The sequence below is a fragment of the Oryx dammah genome, unplaced genomic scaffold (genome assembly GCF_014754425.2).
Source record: "Oryx dammah isolate SB20612 unplaced genomic scaffold, SCBI_Odam_1.1 HiC_scaffold_26, whole genome shotgun sequence".
In the NCBI taxonomy this organism is placed as follows: Eukaryota; Metazoa; Chordata; class Mammalia; order Artiodactyla; family Bovidae; genus Oryx; species Oryx dammah.
Genome location: NW_024070210.1, coordinates 61713731 through 61739899, shown reverse-complemented (window position 1 = coordinate 61739899; position 26169 = coordinate 61713731). Strand labels below are relative to the sequence as shown.

The 26169-nt window shown below is 40.9% G+C and overlaps 1 protein-coding gene across 1 annotated transcript in view; it reads right to left on the bottom strand.

Annotated features, from left to right (window-relative positions):
- Nucleotides 1–25639, bottom strand: part of MDGA2 (MAM domain containing glycosylphosphatidylinositol anchor 2) — a 915731-nt gene extending 890092 nt beyond the window's left edge. Inside the window, exon 1 of the mRNA XM_040226786.1 lies at nt 25265–25639. Within this exon, the coding sequence (XP_040082720.1) occupies nt 25265–25544 (280 nt within the window). The 5' untranslated portion in view covers nt 25545–25639. The remainder of the gene's footprint in view (nt 1–25264) is intronic.
- Nucleotides 25640–26169: the final 530 nt, after the last annotated feature.

The window sequence follows — 26169 nt, the reverse complement described above, 5'->3', positions numbered from 1 at the left end:
TTTAATAAAAACAGGAAAACTGAGGAGAAAGATTTAGACAAAGATCAAGAGTATATTAAGTTTGCTGCATTTGAGGAATTAAGGTAGCACCGTGAAAGAGGCAGTTACCTACTGGAGCTCAGAACAGAGATCGATATGGAATAAAGGTCTGCAAGTCATCAGATAGAGATGGTGTGCGATGTGCCTAAGGCAAGAAGGTGCAGCATGAGGAAAAAAGAGGGAGAAGAACAGAACTCTGAGAATCCCTAAAATGTGGAAACGAGAAGAGAAGGAATTAACAAAGGATACAGATAACCATTGGAGCTTCCTAGGTGGCTCAATGGTAAATAATCTGCTTGCAATGTAGGAGAACTGGGTTCGATCACTGGGTCGGGAAGATCCCCTAGAGAAGGGAGTGGCTACGCATTTGAGTATTCTTGCTGGAGAATTCCATGGACAGAGGAGGCTGGCGGGCCACAGTCCATGGGCTCAGAAAGAGTGGGACACGACTGAGTGACTGAGCACTGGGCACACTCTGATAAGCATTATCTATGAACAAGATTTCCTTGTTAGAAAATACTATTTTCCTTTACTACAAAGTACTATTGGAACATCTCAAACTCTTTGGAATAAGTTATTTACAGAAAACTTAAATATAGCCAATATTCATCTCACCTATTATTTCTGAGTATAAAACTTCTAAAATGACATAATAATTTAGAGAGACACCTGAACTTTCATTATATATATACAACTATCAATAGAAGTATCAAATGACATACAACTGTTCTTAAATTTTGCATAAACAAGACTAACTTCAATGATGGAAAACTCACAAAGTAATTTTCCTTTATCTGAAAATATTAATTTATCCAATATTTATAACATATATATGTTTTAAAATAGAATTAGGCTGTACTTTACAATGTAAAACTTATGAAGATGCCATGAAAGTCACTTTGGATTTATATAATTATTTCTTGAGAGAAAATAAGTCTTAGAAAATTTTGGCAAACCAGAAAAATAGAGGTTGCATAAGAAATCAGTACTTTATAATTTTTTAAATAATTTTTAAAATTGTAAGTACTTTTTCAGTATCATATACATACATACACATACACGTATTTCTCCAATATCTGATAACTTAGAGTGGAAAAAATATACCACTTTGGCAGTTTGCCTGGTTGCCCAGTGGTTAAGACTCCACGCTTCCACTGCAGGGATGCATGTTTGATACCTGGTCAGGGAACTAAGAGTCCACATACCTCACAGAAAAACAAAAGATGCCACTTTAAATTTTTTTCAAAAGAATAAGGATTAAAACTCAGAAATCAGGATCTCAAAATACCTAAAGAGTTGGCACGTATGACCAAAATTACCACAGAGGGTAGCTGGAAGTCAGAGCCAGATCCAAGCTGAAGAGAAGATGATACTGACTGACAGACCATGTAATGTCCATTTTCATCCCCCTTACTTCCAACGACCAATTCATGGAGCAGTGGTGGGTATGGGTGCTATCCTGGCAGAGCCTTATTTTCCAGTAAGACTATTAGATGGCGAGAAAAAATTTCAACATAAGAAAACCTGAAATTGCCATAGTTAAGGTCCTTTAAAATAAAATAAAAAAATTGTTATCTAGAGAACATAAGAAATAGAAGAAACACGAAACAATAGTAACAAATCCCAGGAGTAGAGAATAAAATCTATACTGATAGCTCAGTTGGTAAAGAATCCACCTGCAATGCAGGAAATCCCGGTTCGATTCCTGGGTTGGGAAGATCTACTGGAGAAGGGGTAGGCTACCCACTCCAGTATTCTTGGGCTTTCCTTGTGCTCAGCTGATAAAGAATTTGCCTGCAATGAGAGAGACCTGGGTTCAGTCCCTGGGTTGGGAAAATCCCCTGGAGAAGGGAAAGGCTACCCACTCCAGTGTTCTGGCCTAGAGAATTCCATCGACTATATAGTCCATGGGGTCACAAAGAGTTGGACACAACTGAGCGAGTTTCACTTTCATAGAATAAATTTATCACAGGAATATTGCAGAAGCAACAGTTCTTTGCTGAGATTTGTTGAGATCTGTGATGAGGACTGCTTGAACTTTTTGTGATTTTCTCGCTCTCACCTAGACGAACAGAAATAATGACATACGAGAGGAAGTAGTATGCAGTGTCTCAGGTATTGACAGGCTGCGATAAATAGTAATATACGGAGTGCAGATTCAGGTGGTTATTGCTAGGGACTACCTATGCATTTGAGAAAAACAATGGAAGGTTGGCATCAATGTATTACTGTTGTTCACAGAACACTGCCCCATCCCTAAAGATTTCCACATCCTAATCCCCAGAAACTGACTATATTAGCTTGCATGGCAAAAAAGAATCAAGGTTACATATGAAATTAGAGGTGCAACCAGCTACCTTAAAATACTAAGAACACCCTAGATTTTCAGGGTGCATCCAAGGTAATCAGAGGTAGATGTGACGATATAAAAAGAGCACAGAGAGATGCCACACTGCTAGCTTTGCAGATGGAAAAATGGGCCATGGGTCAATATGGGCAGCCTCCAGAAGCTGGGAATATCAAGGAAATAGATTCTCCATTTCCATTTCCTTGGAACCCCTTTATCCTTCCCTCAAACACTCAGTAGTATCAGTAACATTTTAAAATACTCCATTGTCACGAACTGTATTTCTACATCTGATCAATTATACATTTGGTTTCCAAGAGAATTGTTCCAGACTAAATTGTGTCCACAAAACTCATATGTTAAAGCCCTAAACCTCTAATGTTACATTGCTTGGAGCTTAGGCATTTAAAATAAAGGTAATTAAAATAAAATTAAAATTTTTAAGAAGGTCATTAAAAAAATTAAATCAGAAGGATGGGACTGTAAACCAAGAGGACTTCTGTCCTTGTAAGAAGAATAAGAAACACCAAGAAAACACCCACACAGAGGTTACAGAAATGCCAGAAATATAGCATATAATGGAAAAGTAGATCAAAAGAAAGTGTGAATTTATTTCTAGTAAGGGGGATAGATGTGTGCTATCATAGTAGTTTCTTTTACTGAGCCCTGTGTTAGTTGGCAAGAACGGCCATAAGAAAATACCAGAGACTGGGGGGCTTAACCCACAAAAAGCTATTTTCTCTCAGTTATGAAGGCTGGAGATCCAAGTTCAAGGTGCTGGTAGGATTGTTCTCTCCAGAGGCCCCTCTCCTTAGCTTGCAGATGGCTACCTTCTTGCCGTGTCCATACCTGTGTGTGGGTGTGGTTTATTACATACACATGGCAGTCCTCTTGCTTTATTAGAGTCCTGTCCTCTGATCTCATCTAACTTTAGTTACCATTTTAAAGGCTTAATCTCCAAACAAAGTAACATTGGAGGTTTAGGGCTTTAACATATGAATTTTGTGGACACAATTTAGTCCCATAACAATTATCTTAGAAACCAAGAAATGTGTAATTGGTCAGATGTAAAAATACATTAAAAAGAATACATTTGAATCAGTTCTAATGAGATGGATGAAGCTGGAGCTGATTATACAGAGTGAAGTAAGCCAGAAAGAAAAACACCAATACAGTATACTGACACATATATACGGAATTTAGAAAGATGGTAATGATCACCCTTTATGCAAGACAGCAAAAGAGACACAAATGTATAGAATGGACTTTTGGACTCTGAGGGAGAGGGTGGGATGATTTGGGAGAATGGCTTTGAAACATGTATACTATCATGTAAGAAACGAAGTGCCAGTCTATGTTCGATACAGGATACAGGATGCTTGGGGCTGGTACATGGGGATGATCCAGAAAGATGATATGGGGTGGGAGGTGGGGAGGTGGGAGGGGGATTCAGGATTGGGAGCTTGTATACACCCATGGTGGATTCATGTCAATGTATGACAAAGCCAATACAGTATTGTAAAGTAAAATAAAGTAAAAATAAAATTAAAAAAAAATACAGTACATGACAATGGAGTATTTTTAAATGTTACTGAGACTACTGGTTATTTGGAGGAAGGACAAAGGGGTTACATTATCTCTGGGGTCTCCAGAAAATGGGGCTAACCAGACCAAACACTATACTCTTATCATAGAGTGACTAAAAAAGAACATTTCTAAAAGGTTAAATGAGTGGGAAAGCTTGAGTGCACATACTGTTTAAAGCCAGACACATCACCAACTGCCTATGTCTGCACCACGGGTCTTGACATTGCTGTGGTCAGGACTGACAGTAGGAGATGTCGTTACAGAAGTGGATTCCCTGACAGCAGTGGGAACGATAGGATCTCTAAATAACAGAGGCCAGATTGAAGCACTTAAGCATCAGTAGCAACGATGGCACAGTTAATCATAAAAAGCAGCAGAGTGGCAGCTAGGGTGAGGGATTCTCTAAAACGTCTATTATGTCAGCCCTAAAGCAAGCTAGCAAATCACAAACAACATCGTCTATTGGGAGGAATGGATGATATAAATGCCACTCTTAGAACCTGAAATGAGGCCTTATGTCCTAATTTTATTCACTAGTCTGGTCAACACAACAACCAAATGGATGATGGAAGATGAGAGTGGACTACCAGATATTCAACCAAGCAGTAGCATCAATCGCAGTGTGTGACTGGTTGTAGTTTCTTCACTAGAGCAGATTGACACAACTTTAGGCCATGGTACTGGACAACTGATCTAGGAAATGCATTCCTGTCCATCTCTATCAAGAAGAAGAACCAGAAACACTTCTCACTCACATGGGGCAAACAGCAGTATGTATCTACCATCCCGACTCAAGACTATAGTAAGTTTTTCATCCTTTGCCATAATGCAGCCCATAAGGATATGAACTTAATGGACATTATATAAAGTATTACGCTGGTCCATTATATTAATAACATCTGGGGGCCCAAGTCCTTCTGATCGAGGCCCAAAAAAAAAAAAAAATCCTACTAAGTGAGCCAGATAAGCAAAAATAGCAAGTATAATACTTCAAAAACTTAGTAAAACACATGTGCTCAGAGAATGCAAAATAAACACCTTAACAATGAAAGTTTTAGGGCTCTAATATCTGAGTAATAGGAGGACAACTCTGCATAAGGAAAGGACAACAATTGCATCTCACATTATTCATCAGTAAGAAAGAAGCAAAATCCCTATCAGGCCTCTTTCTATTCAGGAAGGAACATGTCTTACTCTAGGAACACTACTCTCATCTACTTAACCATGTGTGACAGAAGGATGCTGGGTAGGAATGGGCCATAGGGAAGTCAAAGGCTTTGCAGAAAGTACAGGCATAAAGGAAGAAATCCTGATATTTCAGCAAAATGATTCTACAAAACTCCATGGTACTAGACAATTGTGGTGGGAGAAAATACCATATAGAACTTATTACAAACCCCAGTAAGAGAATTACAACACAGACACCTAAAGATTTTAAGAAACCCTAAACCATTTGCAGTAGAGAATTAAAAATAATTTGGAAACAGCGTATGATGTCCTGAGCCTTGTTTAGGCAGAGTGCCTGATCATAGGCTATTAAGAGACACTGTAGCCAAAAATGTCCATTACAAGCTGGATTCTGTCAGTCAAGCCATGCAAGATCAAGCAAGCCTAGAAATAATCCATTCTTAGATAAAAATGGAATTCCTGGGACTGAGCACAAGTAGAGAACACATAAGTGAGCTACATGCAGGGTGGTCCAGACCCCTGCATCTACCTGCATAATGAACAGTGGCTCACTAATCTCAACTCACACCTGTGATGACATGAGACGTCCTTCTAACCACCAAGGCCAAAAATGGTGGTTAGATAGGTTGGCTTGATGTGACACTGTTGTTTTTGTTTAGTCACTAAGTCATATCCAACTCATGGACGATAGCCCTCCAGTGTCCTCTGCACATGGGATTTCCCAGGCAAGAATACTGGAATAGGTTGCTATCTCCTCCTTTAGGGCATCTCCCCAGTGCAGGGATCGAACCCAGGTCTCCTGCACTGGCAGGTGGATTCTGAGCCACCAGGGAACACTGGCTTGCTATGTGGTAAACTAAAAAGGCACTGCACCTGCCCTAAAGCCCCACTAGGGGATGCCTTCAAAGTCAGTATGCCAAACTGCTTTAGTCTAGCAGGACTCTTTGTGACTCTATGGAATGTGACCCACCATGCTCCTCTGTCCATAGGATTCTCCAGGCTAGAAAGCTGGAATGGGTTGCCATTCCCTTCTCCAGGGGATTTTCCCGACCCAGGGATCGAACCCCCATCTCCTATGTCTCCTGCATTGGCAGACAGGTTCTTTACCACTAGTGTCACCTGGGAAGCCCATTCAAAGTCAGCAGTGAGGAGAAATCTAACCATGGACACAACTTCAGGGATCACACACTGTGTGTGCAAAGAGAAGTTGCTGAGGTAAGAATATATACTTATCTACTTGTGTATTTATTGGCAGTGAATAGCTTGGCTGGTTGGTTGGCTGGAGACCTAGAGTGGGCACAAGGTAGACAGATTTTTGTCTAGCATGTTACTGCCCTCAAGAGAGCATCCACCATGAGTCATGTTGCAGACTGTACTCTCTAAAGAAGTCTGCAATAATTTCTCTAGTTGCCCAATGTGCAATGTGAACGTCTTCCAAAGTGAACTTGGTACTATTCCCATCAACTAGGGAGATCTATAGTCCCTTCCTTTCAACTTGGGTGGACATTTGTCTCTGCTTCACACAAAAGCACATAGAATTGATGCACAGAGTTTTCAAAGCAAGATCCCAGAAGACCTCTTCTATTCTCCAGGCATACATGCTCTTAGAATCCAGCCCCCATGCTGTGATGAAACAACGTGAAAGCCCACATGGAGACACCACATGTAGGCATTCCACCTGCCAACAAGCTGAGGTCCTAGCTCTCGGCCAGAATAAAGACACCTCCAGACGATTCCAGTCCCGAGAGGTCAAGACACCCTCTGCCTTCAAATCTTAATAGATAAGAGTCCAGAAACTATGGGACAACAATGAGCCATTCTGACTGCCCCTTGTATGAATTCCTAGCCCACAGAATCCATGAACATAATAAAGTGGCCACTCTCAATCGCTAAGTTTGGATAGCTTTTTACAGAGCAATAGTAATTAGAGTAAAGCAATTAACAGCCAAATAGACAGAATGACTTGGTCAGTCGACATCAGTCAGCTTGCTGTCAGTCACCTCAGTGTTGTTCGAGAGGTGCAGGAAGAAAGCAGCCACAGTGAAAAGTATGGACACTGTGCAGATTGAGCAGCACAGGCTCCCATTCATCAAGCTTATCCAGCTACTGCTGCTGCTAAATGCCCACCCCACCCTGATGTACACCATTCCTCAAGGAGCCCAGCCAGCTATTCAGTGGTAATTGACTACACTGGACTCCATTCAGACATGAAAGAACGTACACATATTCTGGGTATGGGTTTATATTTACTACCTACAGGGCCTTAGCAAGTACCTTAATCCAGGGGCTTACAGAATATGTTATCTACCCAAATAGGATCCCTCATAACCTTGCACTGAACACGGGGACCCATTGAAGAGTTAAAAAAAAAAAAAGAAAAGGTACAGCAGTGAGTATATGATCATATAATCCACCGGTTATATCACACCATGTGCCATTCAAAAGCTGTTGGCCTGACAGAATGATGAAACAGTCTTTTGAAAGAGCAGCTGACAGAGAAACCTGGAGATAATACCCTGAGTGGATCAGGTACCACATCCACAGTAGCAGTATAACCTTAAGTTAATGACCATTGTATGGAGCTGTGGACTTTCCTGGTGACTAGACAGTAAAGAATTCACTTGCAGTGCAGAAGACCTTAAATTCGATCACTGGTCAGGAAGATCTTCTGGAGAAGGGAATGGCTACCCACTCTGGTATTCTTGCCTGGAGAATCCCATGGACAGAGGAGCCAGGCAGGCTACAGTTCACGGGGTGGCAAAGAGTCAAACATGACTGAAGCGACTTAGCACACAGTCATGTGGAGCTGTGTCCTTAGCAAGTAGAACACAAAAGTCCAAGAGTCCCATTTACCTTCACTCCCAGTAACCCACTTGGGGTATCTGTGCTTTACTCCCCATAAGTATGGACTCTAAGTGGCTAAGATGTCCTGGCTTCCAGAGGAGTAACAAAAACCTCCACAAAAGAACAAGGATCTCAAACTCCTATGACAGCTGCCACCTAGCCACTGTGCATTCCCGTGCAAAAGACAAGCAGGCAAGAAAATTACCTTACCTTCCAGGCAAGGACAATTAACCCTGATTGTTAAGAGAAGGCAAGACTACTATAAATTTAATGTGAGGATGGAAGAAGACATCATGCACCCAGGTGACCCACTTAAATATGTCAGTGCTCCATCCCAATTCTGAAAGCAAATTGACAAATGTAACAGCTGTGGAAGTAGCTTGAGAAGGACACAGTGACCAGGATCCCAAGCCCTTTAGGGTCACTTCTCTATGCTTGATATCCAGCCCATCAGAGTTGTTCACTATGGGGAAGGAAGATCTAGAAAAGGTAGTTTAAAAAATAAGAGATAATGAATATCAGAGATCAAGGATGACGATGGTTCTGAGATCAGGGGTAGCAGCAGGGACTGAAATTTATGCCACAGACTTTCTTTTTGTATGTATCACTAAGAAAAGACTCCTGCTTCCAGAGGACTGGGTACCAGATGAAATGAACTTTCATAAGCAAACAAATATGAACTCCCTAAGGGGAGAGGCATAGAAGATGTGATGCACTGTCCAGAACCCTTTCTGCATGAAGACACTCATTCCCCCAGCTCCCAAGAATGTTACCTCCTAAGCTTTCACGGTTGAGTTCCTCCTAGGATTCACCTTCACTCCAAGGGAGCCACCTCATCCTGAGAAATGTTACGTCTTCCCCAGGGGCAATCCACACCCAGTGATTAGTTAAAAGGGGGAGTGAAAAGGGGTTTTCCTCTATCTGGGGCATCTCTGAAGTCTACTCCAACTTCACAGTATCCCATTCACTCAGTTGAGACTCTGCTGCAACTGAGTCACAGCTCAACTTCTCTGTCTGCTGAATGCTGGCTCCCTCCCTCTCTTCCGGTGGTAGTTCCAAGAGAGCACTCCCCAGGAAGATCCTCTGAAGAAGGCATGACAACCCACACCAGTATTCTTGCCTGGAGAATCCCATGGACAGAGGAGCCTGGTGGGCTACAGTCCACAGGGTCGCAAGGATCAGATATGACTATGCAACTAATACTCCCCAGGAAACTACCTGCTCGTTAATCTTCCTCTCAACCCCTGACAAGCAGACACCTCATCCTACCTTGATCCATTCTACTAATTCCCATGCTACTGCTGCTGCTAAGTCGCTTCAGTCGTGTCTGACTCTGTGTGACCCCAGAGACAGCAGCCCACCAGACTCCCCCATCCCTGGGATTCTCCAGGCAAGAACACTGGAGTGGGTTGCCATTTCCTTCTCCAATGCATGAAAGTGAAGTCTCTCAGTCGTGTCCGGCTCTTAGTGACCCCATGGACTGCAGCCTACCAGGCTCCTCCATCAATGGGATTTTCCAGGCAAGAGTACTGGAGTGGGTTGCCATTGCCTTCTCCAAATTCCAATGACGTAGGCCCAACTATCTCCTTGTAATAGCCATCAAGTGATTCCAGCTGATTCTGCCTGTTTGGGGGCCAATATCATGATCAGACTAACTCACCTGTTGTTCCTCCACTTGCAACTTCAAACTCAATCCCCCCAGAGCAACACACAATAGTATGTTGGAAGTTTGCTTTACCAGTTTTCATCTTTTGCTTTATCAAACACTTCCCATTTGTACAAATGCTAAGTTTTCATTAATAATGAGAAAACCTCTGGGATGTCACAATAATTGTTGGGAGGATGACAGTTACGTACAATGAATAAGAAACAGTCAATAGTTAAGGCACCAGAAAAGATTCTTAAGCAATTTTAAAATAATATTTTAAAATATATAGACTTTACTTTCTGTCACAACTAAAGATATTTAAATACCATTTTCAAGTTTATAAGCTATTTCATCCTTTGTTCTAAGAATACCTATTCCAGCTTTTTTAGACATTCAACTGAATTAATATTGTTAATATATATAATATTCAACTAAATGATAAACCATAACATACAGATGCCCACAGAGGCTCCTCTGTCCATGTAATTCCCCAGGCAAGAATACTGGAGTGGGTAGTCTTTCCCTTCTCCAGGGGATCTTCTCAACACAGGGATCAAACCCAGGTATCCAGCACTGCAGGCAGATTCTTTACCATCTGAGCCACCAGAGAAGCCCTTAATATATATAATATTCAATTAAATTATAAACCATAACATACAGACAAACTTAAATCTTTTGGTATATAATTTTATACCAAATCATTAAGACACTGTGAAACTTCATACAAAACAGACCATTGCCTCCAAAGTATCATAAGATAGAAAAATTAGAAGAAAAGAAAGATGCAAAAACAGGGAGCACTATTTTTTGTAAGTACTCTGAAATACAACATTAAATATGTGAAGCAGTAAAAACATACAATCTATGATTAAGCTCTTTTGAACACTGATTTGATTCATCTTTCACTATATTCCTTTACAAAAGTTTGTGATTTAATTTGAGATTTTTAAATTTCAAAATACATGATGGCACACTCCATTTAACAACATTATCACAATTTCCAGTGTGCAGAAAGTCACAGACCACTAGTTTCAAGTATCTGGCTCAAGTATGAAGAAGCCCTGTTCAGAGAAAAATTCACAAAACCGATGTTTCTCCATATTCTTCAAATAAAGAGGTCTGCCTTTAAAATGCAACAATCATAACACAGTTACACTAAAAATTAATGAATTCCCAATTGTGAACTGTGAGTGCATAATGAATTTCAGGGCACTTCTCTGGCAACCAGACCAAATTAAGAGTTAAAGTTCTAAAGCCTCAACTGCCTCTGAAAATTTGGGGGGTGGTGATCAGTTAAAGAAAACATCAGCTGTTTAGAAATGCATGGCACTACAGCTGAATATAATACCTTTCCTGTTCTCTCTTAAAATGGTTTCCTATCGAAGCAGTTTCTGTATCAATCACACAATAGCCAGAATGGTACAGGGTTATACTATATGACACAATAACCACATTCAAAAAGCATAGGAAAAAAAATCACTTTTATAATAGCAAATGCTGTGTTAAAAGCCTAAAACAAATCACTAAATTGCACTAATTTATAAGCTTTGAGGTTTGAGGAACTCCCTGGCAGCTAAGAGAAGGGCAGAGCTTGCAATCAACTGTCCTCTGGAGCACAACAAGATTTTCAAGAAAAGAAACCCGTTGATATAGTCTCCTCAATTAACTTTGCAAAAAAATGCTCAAGCAATACCCGGAGGGAATTCAAGGCAAAAATCAGGCCAAATATCACATTTAACTATCAATCTTACCAAGGCCAGTGACTGTTAATCAGCCTGGGGGGAAATAAAGTACTACACTTGATAGTGGTTGTTTTTTTTATAAGCGTAATGCTTCGTATTTTACATGGAGAAATATAACTACTTCTGCAGAATATCTAGTAGAGCCATGTCTTCATTTTTACAGGTCACTAATTATGAATGTGCTTAAAATATCCTCCCAGTCCAAAAATAAATTACAGCAGAGAGAGCCCTCAGTATGGGCATTTTGATTCTAAAAAAAAATGAAATTATAAATCATATCTTCCTTTTCCAAGAAAGAAAATTGTGATGTGAAGTGCTGACATGAGCTACATATATATATATTTTTTTTTTCTCGGCCAAAAAACTAGAATTTATACCCAATTTGCATTTCAAATATAGAGTGTTTGAAATGTCTCATAAATGGCATAAGATGATTCAGGTAACTTGTATGATTCTGTCATAGTAGGTCTACACACACATATGTGAATATAATTTAATAATATACATAAGGATATACACAAATATTTATTTTTATATCCACTTCATATTTGATTTCAAATTCAGCCATTAATAACTATATGGTAGTTAGTTAAACTTTATGAGTTTCAGATTTCTCATCTACCTCATTCAAAGATTATAGAGTATGGCACAATGTATATAAAACTCCTAGTAGAAGGTGTGGCATATAGGAGGCACTTGTAAAATGGCAATTATTCTATGAAAAAATTATGGTATCCTATGTTTGATTATTTTTCAATGATAGATGGAAAAAGAAGATAGATAATCCAAGTAAATTAAACTTGGTTTAAAAATATATTTTGGAATCCACACTTGAAGACAGATGTGCCTGTTGCTCTAAAATCCCATTTTGGAAAAGAGAAAAGACCAGTATAAAGACCTGGCTACCAGAGCAGGAGGGATGGTCTTCTGAGTATGCAAGTGACTGGGCTTCAAGTTTATACATCACTATACTGCCAGTAAAATAAACCACATGTATTGCTCTACCCAGCTAAGAAACACTTCTCTTCTGTCAACTGCAAAAATACAGAAGGAAACAAAGTAATGGGAGTTTCTGGAGGTAATGTGGCAAATTGGAAATAGTACAAACAGGAATTATCACAAAAGATATTTAAAAACAAAACGAATATTAGAAGAGATACTGCACTCAACACTAAATCAGAGTCAGCTTTGTAAGGGAAGCAAGAAAGCCATCCAGTCCCTCAAGCTCAGCCGAAAGTTTAGCCACTGCTCCCATAAGACACACTCAGCAAACAGAGACACATACACTCCCACACACACAGAGAGAGTTACAGGATATGAGTATATAGTCTACAGTATATACATATATACTCTACATACAAATATAGGTGTAGTTTGTGTGTAGATAGAAAGATGGATATCTTCTTTACAGTTTCTCTGAAGCTGGAGAGGTGATTAAATGTAAAGGTTTCAAAGTATTTACTTCTTTGCATGAGTAAGCTTAGAGAGTTAAAACATTAACCAGTGAGTTTTCAATGATGACAGAAAATTAAAAACTTATATGCTTTTTGAAATATCAAGCAAAATCACATCATTATAATTGAGTTCAACAGTAAATCATGAAATCACAGGAAGCAGGAAGAAGGCCACTTTGAATCCCAGCTGCTGTGACTGGAGGGATGCTTGTTGGTGAGACACAGGAAATCATCAGAGGATAAATAGCCTCTGAATGAAAAGTCTGCAGCCCACTGGGAGTTATTCTTGCCTTGGGTAAAAAGGGGTAAGTTTCTAAATCCCAAACTTTACAGTGATTCTGTCATTATATCGTTGCAATATGGCAGGGAATGGTCAAAATGGAATAGAGCTGTGTGTCCTTAGGAAATTATACTTACACAAACCTACATATGACTAAGACCAAAATTAGCCCCAAATTGAGGTTTGATTAATTATGGACTAAAACAGAGAACTTTAATATTAATACAGCAGCTCTGAACAACAACAACAAAAAAGGGTACAGGTAATATAGTCCAGTGTGAAACATGAACTAAATAAAAATACAAGTGAATACAAGAATATAAGTGGTGTTGGAGAAGACTCTTGAGAGTCCCTTGGACTGCAAGGAGATCCAACCAGTCCATCCTAAAGGAGATCAGTCCTGGGTGTTCATTGGCAAGACTGATGCTGAAGTTGAAACTCCAATACTTTGGCCACCTGATGCGAAGAGCTGACTCATTGGAAAAGACCCTGCTGCTGGGAAAGATTGAGGGCAGGAAGAGAAGGGGATGTCAGAGGATGAGATAGCTGGATGGCATCACCAACTCAGTGGACATGGGTTTGGGTGAACTCCGGGAGGTGGTGATGGACAGGAAGGCCTGGCGTGCTGCAGTTCATGGGGTTGCAAAGAATTGTACACAACCGAGCGACTGAACTGAATTGAACTGGCAAGAATAAGAGAAGAATCACAGCGATGGTGAAGAATAAGCCATGAAAAAGAAGAAACAAGTTCAAAACCAGGATAAAAACCATTAACTATACAACTTCTTGATAATAACTTCGCTACTTCTGATATATACCAAGGTAAGACTGACAACTACAGAACTACACGTCTACTAAACCTGTGTGTGTCACAGAGTCTACTTGTGTGCATATGCTTAAGTGACACGCCTAGCAAAGCGAGTATTGTTCATTTCATATAATGGGCAAATTTACTTTCAACTAATAATTTTGTTGTCTGTTTAAAGTCTTAAGTAAAGATGACCTTTTGGTTTGGTTACAGTGCCTTACCAACATTCCCAACCATTACAGAGCTAATAGTCTGACACTTAGAGAACTAGTCTGAAGAATTTCTCCGATGTACTTAACTATGTGAATGGGCATTATCAAGTTGAATTATCTTTCACCCTTGAAAAGTAGAAAATAGTGTTTACCAAGGATAATTTAAATCTATTGTATACAAAAATGCATTTTTTAATCGTGTATAAGGTCCCAGACTTATCATTTAATTCTACAGATACTTTATTTTTTTTAAATGACTATGTGACTAGATGGGAAACAGCAATTTTAGTCACTCATTTTTGGGTCATTTTTGGGTTGGTTCAGTTGCTCAGTCATGTCCAACTCTTTGCAACCCCATGGACTGCAGCATGCCAGGCCTTCCTGTCCATCACCAACTCCCACAGCTTACTCAAACTCATGTTTATTGAGTCAGTGATGCCATCCAACCATCTCATCCTCTGTCATCCCCTTCTCCTCCCACTTTCAATCATTCCCAGCATCAGGGTTTTAGTTAGTTCTTCGCATCAGAAGTCCAAAGTATTGGAGTTTCAGCTTCAGCATCAGTCCTTCCAATGAATATTCAGGACTGATCTCCTTTAGGATGAACTGGGTGTATCTCCTTGCAGTCCAAGGGACTCTCAAGAGTCTTCTCCAACACCACAGTTCAAAAGCATCAATTCTTTGGTGCTCAGCTTTCTTTATAGTCCAACTTTCACCTCTATACATGACTACTGGAAAAACCAAAGCTTTGACTAGATGGACCTTTGTTGCCAAAGTAATATCTCTGCTTTTTAATATGCTGTATAGATTGGTCATAACTTTTCTTCCAAGGAGCAAGCGTCTTTTAACTTCACAGCTGCAGTCACCATCTGCAGTGCTTTTGGAGCCCCCCAAAATAAAATATGTCACTATTTCCATTGTTTCCCCATCTATTTGCCATTAAGTGATGGGACCAGATGCCATGATCTTCGTTTTCTGAATGTTGAGTTTTAAGGCAACATTTTCACTCTCTACTTTCGCCTTCATCAAGAGACTCTTTAGTTCTTCTTTGCTTTTTTGTCATAAGGGCGTCATCAGCATATCTGAGGTTATTAATATTTCTCCTGGCAATCTTGATTCTAGCTTGTGCTTCATCCAGTTCATCAGTTTTTTGATGTACTCTGCACATAAGTTAAATAAGCAGGGTGACAATATACAGCCTTGACGTACTCCTTTTCCAATCTGAAACCAGTCTGTTGTTCCATGTCCAGTTCTAACTGTTGCTTCTTGACCTGCATACAGATTTCTCAGGAGGCAGGTCAGGTGGTCTGGTATTTCTGTCCCTTGAAGAATTTTCCACAGTTTGTTGTGATCCACACAGCCAATGGTTTTGGAATAGTCAACAAAGCAGAAATAGATGTTTTTTCTGGAACTCTCTGGCTTTTTTGATGATCCAACAGATGTTGGCAATTTGTTCTTTGGTACTTCTGCCTTTTCTAAACCCTGCTTGAACATCTGGAAGTTCACGGTTCACGTACTGTTGAAGCCTGGCTTGGAGAATTTTGCGCATTACTTTGCTAGCCTGTGAGATGAGTGCAATTGTGCAAATACACAATAAATCTGTGACAGCTTCATTTAATGTTTATTCTCACTTTATCTGGTTTTACTTTTAAATTATCAATTACTTGTATTCTTACAAATAAATCCCTATTTTTCCCATTTGGATGTATCGTTTTTATTTATAGTGCTATTTTCCATTTAGTCTCAAAATGGCATGATATTGAGACTATTCTTGCTCTTTGATACTAAAGGGATATTTATACACATATTTGAACACATATAAATATACTCATTATGATAAGGTCAGGGTGACATTAGTAGTCTCTAGAGCTCATAAATGAGGAGGGATACCAGCTCTCCACCCTGACCCCCACCCCCACCATTAAGGAGCAAAAGGACAAACTCCAGGGTTCTGTGAATTCAGAGGAGAATAGCCTAAGGAGCAACACCAAACACAAAGGTATACAAGATAGAGTGTCACATGGTATTCTTGTGCACATATGAATATTACATGCACTATTTAAAATATACCACCTGTGTTATTTTCTGTTTGACAAATGAGAATTATTTTTTCCAGATTATAATTGCTTGCTCTCTGTTACTTCCTCCCCCCTTACTCTGTTCTGAGAACCAAATGGCATTCCTGCTAGAATCCAATTGTTGCATCCCTGAACGTGCCTTTCTAAGACAGAGGACAGTCACTATGTACTCTCCCTCTCCTCCAGATATAAGATGCAACCATACTTTATTTTTGCTGTTATTTACATTTTCCTTATTTAACAGTCCACTTTCCTAAAAGTTTATTAGATACAGAAACTGAGGGGTAAAAGATTACGGAATTTTTTTTTTGCCTGTGGTCATGCAGTAGAGCAGCAGGTGAATGAAAAGAAAGCCCAAATTCACCAAGAGTTTTCAACTACATCATTCTTCTCTGAATGAGAATTTTTTAAAATAATAATAATAATAAAAGTACATATCTCTCTTTTCTTAAGGGCAATGAATTCATCTCAGTGGCTGTACATCTGTAAAGAACATGATGTTTTAAGTCATTCTGGACTCACAGTTCACTGCTTCTAAGTAGTAGACAATCTAAAAAAGCTTTGATAAGTCTTTGACTTTAACTCCAAAAGTATCCCCTATGTAAGTTCAAAGCTTCCCAAGACTGCCTCGAATTGGGGAGGGCTCATTATCCTACAGGAACTCAAGAGATAACTGTCTTATCTTCTGATGAGCAGGTTAGGTGGCTTCACATTGAACAGACACAAACCTAGGAATCTGGTGGACATAAATACCTGAGCAAGTTTCAGGGTATTATCCAGTAAAATTTATTTCACAGATTTACAAGCTTTGGGAAGGGAGAGTTACCAAGGGTTAAAGGATGGACACATTTTTCTAGTTGGAGTAAACTTTGGAGAAACTGCATAGGCTTAATACTAGACAAGTGCTGGAAAAGACTCTTGAGAGTCCCCTGGACTGCAAGGAGATTAATCCAGTCAATCCTAAAGGAAATCAACCGTGAATATTCACTGGAAGGGCTGAAGCTGAAGCTCCAATACTTTGTCCACCTGATGCAAAAAGCTGACTCATTGGAAAAGACCTGACTCATTGGAAAAGACCCTGAAGCTGGGAAAGATTGAAGGCAAAAGGAGAAGAAGGTGGTAGAGGATGAGATGGTTAGGTAGCATCACCAATGCAATAGACATGAATTTGAGCAAACTCTGAGAGACAGTGGAGGACAGAGGAGTCTGGCATGCCACAAGGAAAGCCCCACAAAGAGTCAGAAACGATTTAACGACTGAGCAACAGCAACAAATTGCAGGGTTATTTTTCTCTCTGCCCCCTGTTCCTGCAGCTGGAATCCGTGCTGTAGCATTGCCCTTTCCTTTCTTTTTACCTATATATCACCAACCTACTTGAAAGATTCAAATCATGATGTACCAGCTTTTTCAAGTTTCCTCCAACCATGGCAGCTATCAGTGCTTTCTCCTGTCCTGGGTCAAATGTTTGTATATTTCTCAGTCTTGATTGTTTTTCCACTTGGCTTTATCTCCTCAATTAACTTGCAAATTCTGAGTTCATGGGGGCCTCCAACTCTTCAGTAATAAGTGGACCTGAGGTGAGGCCTGGATTCAATTCACAGCTCCGCAGAAATAACAGAGAGAATGTCCCAATGTTTAATCGTGTCTATCTCTCCTTATGTACAATCAATTAGCAGGTAGGATAATCTGGTCCACTGGGACTATAGGCCCTGTTTAAGAATTCTTCATTTTTTCCATTCAGGAGAACAGAAAAATCTCCCTGAAGATCCCTTTATATCAAATGGTAGCCATTTTTTCTTCCTCTCTTTGACATGCATGAACATTTCTGCCTCTGTTTGCAATGCATGAACAAAGTTCTATTTAGTTAAAAAAAATTTTTTTTTTTTTTGCTGTTTTGCTGTTTTGCTGTCACTTAAAGGGCAGATACACTTTTCCAATACTGTTTTCAGGCCAGCATCTGATTTCCTGCTCACCTCCTTGAGATTTCAATGCCCTTTTTACTGTCCTTTAGTCCTGTGGGAGGCCTAGCTATGAACCAACCCTTCCTCTCTCAGATATATATATGTATTTCCCTTTCCACAGAGTCACTCCATTATTTTTTATCCCTCCCACTCTCATTATAACAAAAGAGGACAAGAAATGTGCTGCTTGCAGATATGGCAGCATGTCACATATCTGACCCCATCTGCCAACCACATAATAGTCCTTGGTACAGTTTTGTCAGGGAACAGTAAGAAACTGATGTCTCCCATTGTTATGCAAAGTCATAGAGGTAGCTTACTAAAAGAAATAATAAGTTACATCATGATATCTAATACCTTTACTCCTACCATGATATGTCTTTAACTGATAAATTTATGGTAAATGTGTAACAGCCAAAGGGGGGGAAAAAAATGTTCCTAATATTTGAAATTCTTTTCTGTGATTGTGAACTCCTGGGGAATGTATGATCTGGATTATGAAATGGAAATTATCTTTCTTCCTGAATTCAATTACATCAACAGGAAAGGAAATAAAGTGTTTTAAAACAAAGATTGGAAATGGTATCTTGGAAATAGTATCTTGGAAGAGTAGTAAGAAACCAATATAAAAAAGCTTAACTAGGATCAGTTGAAGTTGGTATAGTTAAAAACAAAAATGGAATTGTACTGGCATACAATGGGAAATAACTAAGTGCATACCCAATAAAGAAGATGAAGAATTTTAGCAAGATGGCAAAAGTATCATTCCAGTGAATAAGTCTAGACTGTGGAAAAAGAGTTGTGAAATTTCTTTCTGTAAAGAAAAGTCACAAAGAACATAGGACCACTGTCTGACTAGCATAATACAAAGCTATTGTGTCATAAATTAGTGAGATGATTTAATGCCATCATAAAGTCTCTTACTTGCAACTTTATGATTTTACAGAACCAAAAATTTATTAATTGGATTTGAAAATAAAAATAGGATATAGTGCTCTATGAATGAAATCATTTATTCAGTCTGCTCTAAGTAATATATTTACATTGACAGTCACTGAAGCAAAGAAATGAAATTTCATTTTGAGGGACTATTCAGTTAACGGCAATTACAGTGAAGCTAAAAACGTTCACCCTATTCATACTTGAAATGCATTCAGTATAATACTTTGCTTGTCCTTCCAAAAAGCCAAAAGGGAAAGTAAGATCTTCCCCAATTCAACTGGGAGCTGATAACACATTCCTTTAGTTCACTGCAGCTGCCAAGAGCTCAGTTCCAGGACTAGGAGGGTATAACTGGCTCTTTGCCTTAGATTTTGTTGATTGCAAGCCTTGAGCCTATCTCTTCCAAGACTCTTCCCAAAGCATGAGAACCAGGCCTGAGAACATGAATGATGAATTATCTGCATAGATGGAAAGCAACCCAAGATCATGGTTCCTAATACTATCTTAAGACATAAACTGAATCCATAGGCTAATGCAATTAGCTACATCCCCATGAGTCTTACCCTAGTCAGATTAAAACAGTACATTTTAAGAATACACAGCACATTTTTTCCTGAAGAATTTGCTCATTCCCCATTTCTCAAAATAAGTTCAAGGTAGTTTGCCTTACAAAATAAAAACGAAAAGAATTTTACAATATTAGTAAGAAGAGTTGGTACCAGAGGCAATAAAATTAAGCAAAGATGATGAATAAAAATGCATTCCTTGAATTTCTTTTATGACATCTATTCACCAGCATTGCTTCACCCCTAAATTTTTAACCTCTGATTCCTAATTGTCAGGACCCTGGCATCCTCACTGATTTGTTCACTAGAAAATGATTTCTTAGGCTTGATGTGCAACCTGGCCAATCTAAAATACTTAATAAATCACTTAGAGGCTTCCCAGGGACAAACAGGACATGAGTAATTAATACTGTATAAAATAATCTGCTCATCTGGCATGTGAATTTTCAGTAACACAAACAGTAAGGACAACTTTGAATGGACAAAAATCATCTCAAGATACAAAGAACAGCCTACTTTTTCTTGTGATGGTGACCAAAGCAGTGATGATTAAGGATGTGTTGTGTGTGTGTGTGTGTGTGTGTGTGTGTGTGTGTGTGTGTGTGTGTTCTCAGATGTACATAGGGATAGTGGAGTGAGAAGTGGGAAGAGAAAAGGTTAAAGCTAACTGTATATGAAAGAGCTTCAGATTTACTTTTTTAAACAACATTCAGTAAAGTCCATCCTCCCTCCTCCCACAGACTGACACCCTATAAATATGTGTTCAATCAAAAAGCGGTACCTGATCACAAGGTTTCTCCAAACTCAAACGGGCTAAAAATCACAATTCATTGCACCTTGGGATAATCTTGCCATGAGGATGGCAATATTCTGGGACCAGATGTAATGGTCAACTGACCTTCCAGAGCACTTTTATCCCTTAGGGTCAAGCTGTACATTTACATTCAACCCATTGACAGTCTGAAATATCTTCCAGATCCTTCTTCTCTACCTAATCCTTTGGTTCTCAATTCCACCAATCTTTTCTGTCAGCTACTGCCTTAGGTGTCATTCTTAAAATTTGTGAGATTAATTGATATTACTTGAATTGAGAGCATATAGCTTGCTAATTTGTCATACACGTATTGATAAATTTATTCTATTTACTGTTTCTAGCACATCCTGCAAGCTATTTATGGGCAGTACATTAACTATATTAAGACACCAAGTCATCTGTTGATTTGGCTCCCCTTAAAAACTATTCAAAGACATTTACTTGGTTTTTCAATTGCAGTGGGGATTTGTCCTGCACTAATGCAGTTATAAGGCTTCTCTGGTGGCTAAGTAAAGAATCTGTGGAGATGCAGGCTTCATCTCTGGGTCAGGAAGATCCCCTGAAGAAAGAAATGGCAACCCATTCCAGTATTCTTGCCTGTGAAATCCCATGGACAGAGGAGCCTGGTGGGTAACAGTCCATGGAGCTGCAAACAGTCAGACATGACTGAGTCTGACTAAACAACAACAATGATTATAACAGCAATTATAATCTTTTATTAACCTCCTTGGAAATTATGAGTATAATAGGTCAGAGGTAAAAAAATATAGTAGTTTTGTTTTTTTTTCCTTTTTAAAGAAGACAATTGTGAAGTTTACAAGAGATACGACTCTCAAAATTATGTAATTATCAACAGGTTTTCTGAAAAACAAGTAAAACATCCACAGAATAATTTACAAAGAAAGCTTTAAAAACTAAGAAAATACTTTGGATCACTCTGCTCTAAGTATTGCACTAGTATACATTTAACTGGGGTTTACATTTTGACCCTGAATGGTATGTTTACTAGTTTTCCTAAACTTAATGCAATGGATTTAGTGCAACAAAATTCACAATGTCAAAAATGGGTACCAGTTCACAGTTCTTTAATGACTTTTTAGTTTCAGTGATGTTTAATATAGTAAAAAGAATATTAAAATAAAGCTTTGCAATTTCAAGATTATTTTACTAAAAAGGTTTGACTACAAATAACTTTTTAAAATTCAAGATGGGACAATATATACTTAAGGAAACTTATTCTTAAGACTACACAAATATAGATATCTACAGGGAAAATATCATTTCAAAAATTGCTTTTTAATAACATCAGAATCATTGGTGAATGGTAGACAGGCAGATATAAAATCAAAGGATAATCTTCCTTACCCATATGCCACATATCCACAAATCTCAGCTACTATGAAGTAAGTCTGCTAAGCAATATTCCCAGATAAAAGATGATAAGTTCCTAGATCCATAGCAGAAACTTTTATACTTAAGTAGTTCACAAAGGACCAAACAGATCAAGCACAACAGGAAGACAATTAAAGTTAACTCGAGACACTATAAACTATGCATTAAAACAAATATTCCCAATTACTTCAAAAAATCTGAATTTCATGCTCAGAATTTTCCAGGTGAGCAGTAGAAGAGTAAGGGACTGACCAGCTATTTCAAAGAAGAAAAGTCACAGTGATATCTTTCTAACTCTTGTAATTAATTTTAGACCACAATGAAATGATTTTGCCTAAACTACCTATAAACTAATTTTATTTCCTCTTGATTCTAGCTACTAGAAGACAAAATTAAGAAGTAACCCTTTGTGTGTACCATGGATGGTTTTAGATCTGCAAACACAGGCAAATAAAGGGATACAGTGGCATAGACTTTTATGCTGGCAAAGTTCCTACCTAGTCTTTGATGTGTCTGTTTATAATTGCCCTGCTTTTTTAAATTAAATTATTTTCAAGACTCCTTACGGAACACACTTTTTATAATCTTACACTAACTCTTATTATCTATGTCTTTTTACAGCTGATCAACGTTTTAGGCCTAAATAAAAATAAAATCTTCTCTTCCCCATAAATGTTTTCACAAATGAAAATAAAGCTACTTCAGGTTAAGAAAGGTCATGGTTTACAAAGTCAAAGCAATGGAATTTGCAGTTTTATCAGTGGTTCTCAGACTTTAGCTTACATCATAATCATCACCTGAGGTGAAAAACCCAGAATGTGGGTCCCACACTCTGAATTTCTGATTTAGAAATCCTGGGACGGGTATGAGAATTTGCATTCCTAACAAGTTCCCAGGGGACACTGATGCTGAAGGTTAGGGGTAACCACTTTGAGAATCTAACTTCTGTGATATGAAAGACAGATTTGAAAAATAATAGATAGATATAGTTTTCACCCATCTAATAGCTATGACATTTATAATGACTAGAGATGCTGCCTAATTTTCAAACAAAGCCAATTCTATTCCTAGCTAAGTAACTAATAACCACATCAATAGTAAAAAAAAAAAAAAGAAAAAAGAAAGAAAAAGAAGAAGAAGATCATCACCTTCATAACTAGGACCAGCTCAGTAGCAGAAATGCTTCCCCCCTTCATGTCAATCAGCTTGAGCACAGGATCATTTTGACGCAATTGTTCTAGGGTAAGTCTTATGCTTCTAGATCTTATGCTTTGCCACTACCTAATATGAAACTTGCCAGGGCAAATAATCTAAATGGCAAAAAGTGACAGAAAAATGGAACACTGCCTCTCTAATCCAGACAGTTCCAAAACATCCCTTACTCCCACACGATTGTCTCACTTCTCATTATCTCCTACACACACACACACACACACACACACACACACACACACACACACAAAACCCTCTGTTTATCTGGGTTAATATGAACCAATGGGAGAGAAATAAAGACTTGGATAAGCAGAATTTAGACTCTCTCAGACTAGGGAACAGCTTCCTGAGAAGGTTCTGTCGTTTATCTGCAACACTGGTCCGCCCTTAGAATCCCAGCCACTCTCAGATGCTAGACATCAGTGTCCAGCAAAAGTCAAAAGAGCTCTAAATGAATTCTTGCTGCTCAAGGCCCCACCTCCTGCCATCAGCCAAGCGGGTAAGACCTCCGGAGAGTCTCGGGCAACTCTATCCTACATGCAACACCACCACCAGCAAGAGCCGCGCTACCCTCACCACCAAGAAAGCTCTCAATTTCTTTCTGGAAAGAGGGAGTGCGGAGAGAGGAGATAATCAGAGGCTTGGAGGTGGGAGAGAGTGAGGATCTCTTGACTAGAGCCAAGGAGGGAGGCAGGAAGACAGGCAAGGGGAGTGGCCGCAGAAGCTCAGCACAGACCAGTCCTCACCGCTTCAGACCCTCTCCCTCCACCCCCAGCACGGCTTAGCCCTGGACCAGACACCGCGGAAAGAGTCAAGGCTCGGTTGGATTTCGCGCCTCGGTTCGCAAACAGCTGCCCACTGCGCACTCTAGGCTCCCAGAGTTCGAGGACTCAAGGTCCCCTGGCATCTGCGCCCACTCCGAAGTCACTTCTAAGGTCCGCGCTTCCACAGACACTCATGCCCTTTACCCCTGGGCAGCCTCTGCGGTGCTGGGGCCTCGGCCCCTAGAGAAATGGAAATCAAAAGCCGGGGGTCGGGGTTGGGGGTGGGGTGGGTGGGGGGAGGTGTGTTGATGTGCAAATTTCATTTTTTCTGGATGTCGGCCATAGCCTAGATGCTTTGGGTGAGTCTCGGCCTGCCGTCCCCTCAAGCGCTGTTGTCCTAACCTTCCCACCATACCTCGAGAATACAAAAGTTATTTTTCCTTTGTGTCACTGCCCGCTTGTCCCAGGAGAAGACGTACATTTCAGTTCAGCCAGAGCCTGAGGGTGTGTGTGTGTATCTTTCGGTCCCGAAAGCCAAGGGTGCCAACTGCTGACAGGCAAAGGAACCTGGATTTGCTCTTGAGGACTTAAAAACATCCGAGTTAACAAGCCTGCCCTTCTCTCGATCCTAGCCCGACCAGCCCTGGGTTTTCCAGAGAACTGAGATCGTGTTCCAGTTGCAATGAGCTCGCGTCCTGCCCCGGAGCCGAGACGCGCGGACTTGGCTGTCCGTTCATTCATGCATTTGCTCATCCATTCACATAAACATGTTCCTTAATTGCGTCTGGCACCGAGAATCTTGCCTGCTATTTTCCCCTCCCAAGTCAGTGCTCATGGCAACGGCTGGTGCAGAATGTAACTCGACTGTCAACCCACTTCCTGAGCCGGAAAATCAAGTCAAGGAGGCATTCCACTCCCCCCTCTCCCCCCCAAGAAGGAAAAGGTGGAAAGGAGAAAGCTGGGGGAGGGAGATGGAAGGCAGAGAGCAATGGGACGCTCACTAGGGTCACATTTGAAGCTTCCCTTCGGAGGAAACGGCGACACCGACGGCAAAGCCTGCAAGGAGCCCAATCATCATTAAACCCAAGACTGCTAGAGCTCCGGTCCCCAGAGGGGATAAATCAAGTGCAAAGTCACTCATTCGCAGGAGAGCGGGGCTGCCGGCTCGACCCAACACTGAACCCGAACCGAGGCACTGGGAGAGCGGCTCGCAGCCCAATCCGCAGCGCGCTCGCTGCCTCCTTATCACTCCCAATAACGTGATGAAGTGTAAATCAAAAGCCACGCCGGGAGGGGCCCCGGAACGGCGCGAGTCGTGCATTTTCGCTCACCAGCCTGTCTTACCTAAGAATCACAAGGTCACGACAGCGTCGCGATTCCACTCACCGTACACTCCTTGGCCAGAGATCCCCTCCAGGAGGACTGTCAGCAGCCACACGAGACCGTACACTAAATCCATCTTCACGTGAACATGAACATATCCAGCCCGGGGGGGACGCAGCGGGACCTTCTGGAGGCCGGCGGCGAGCCGGGCGCGCTCCGCTCGCGCCTCACCGGAGACGAGGTGCCGGGGAATCGCTCGCGGAAGAGAGAAGCGCCTTGCGTCCGTCCTTTCCCGGCGGCGGCCGAAAGCGGAGCGCAGGAGCCCCGCACACCCCACACTCATGCAAGCACGCACACACAGACACACACACACTCACACAACACAATACCCTGACACAGACTTCCACGCACGCCGCACTCACACCGGGCGCCTGGGAAAATCGCAGACGCCGGGGAGGAGCAGGGGGCGTGCTGGGAAGCGGAGCCGCGAGACGAAGGGTTCTCCAGGGGAGCCGGCTCGAGTCTCCGCAGCGGCGGCAGCGGCGGTGGCGGCGGCGCGCTGGGCCAGCGGCGGGTGCGGGCGAGGGGCCGGGTGTGCCGAGCGGTGCGAGCCTGGCGCGGGCAGCCGCGGAGCAGGAAGTGGCCTCTGACTCGGGGCACCGAGCAGGGGCTTCCTCGTTGGGGTTCGCCTTTACAAAGTAACTCGCGAAGGTCCCCGGAGGAGCGTCAAGCGGCGGCAGCGGCCCGCCGGTCCGCAGTCCGGAGCCCCCAGCCCTGCTGTCTTGCCTTCCCCCATTCCATCAGTTGCCATTGCAACGCCAATCCTGTTACACGATACAGGCTCGCATCGCCGAGCAGGGAGAGGAGGAAGAGAAGGAGGAGGAAGAGGAGGAGTGGGGCTAGGGGTACGGGGGTGGGGAGAAAGGGAAGGGAGGAGGGGGAAGAAGGAGGAGAGGGACCGGCAGGGC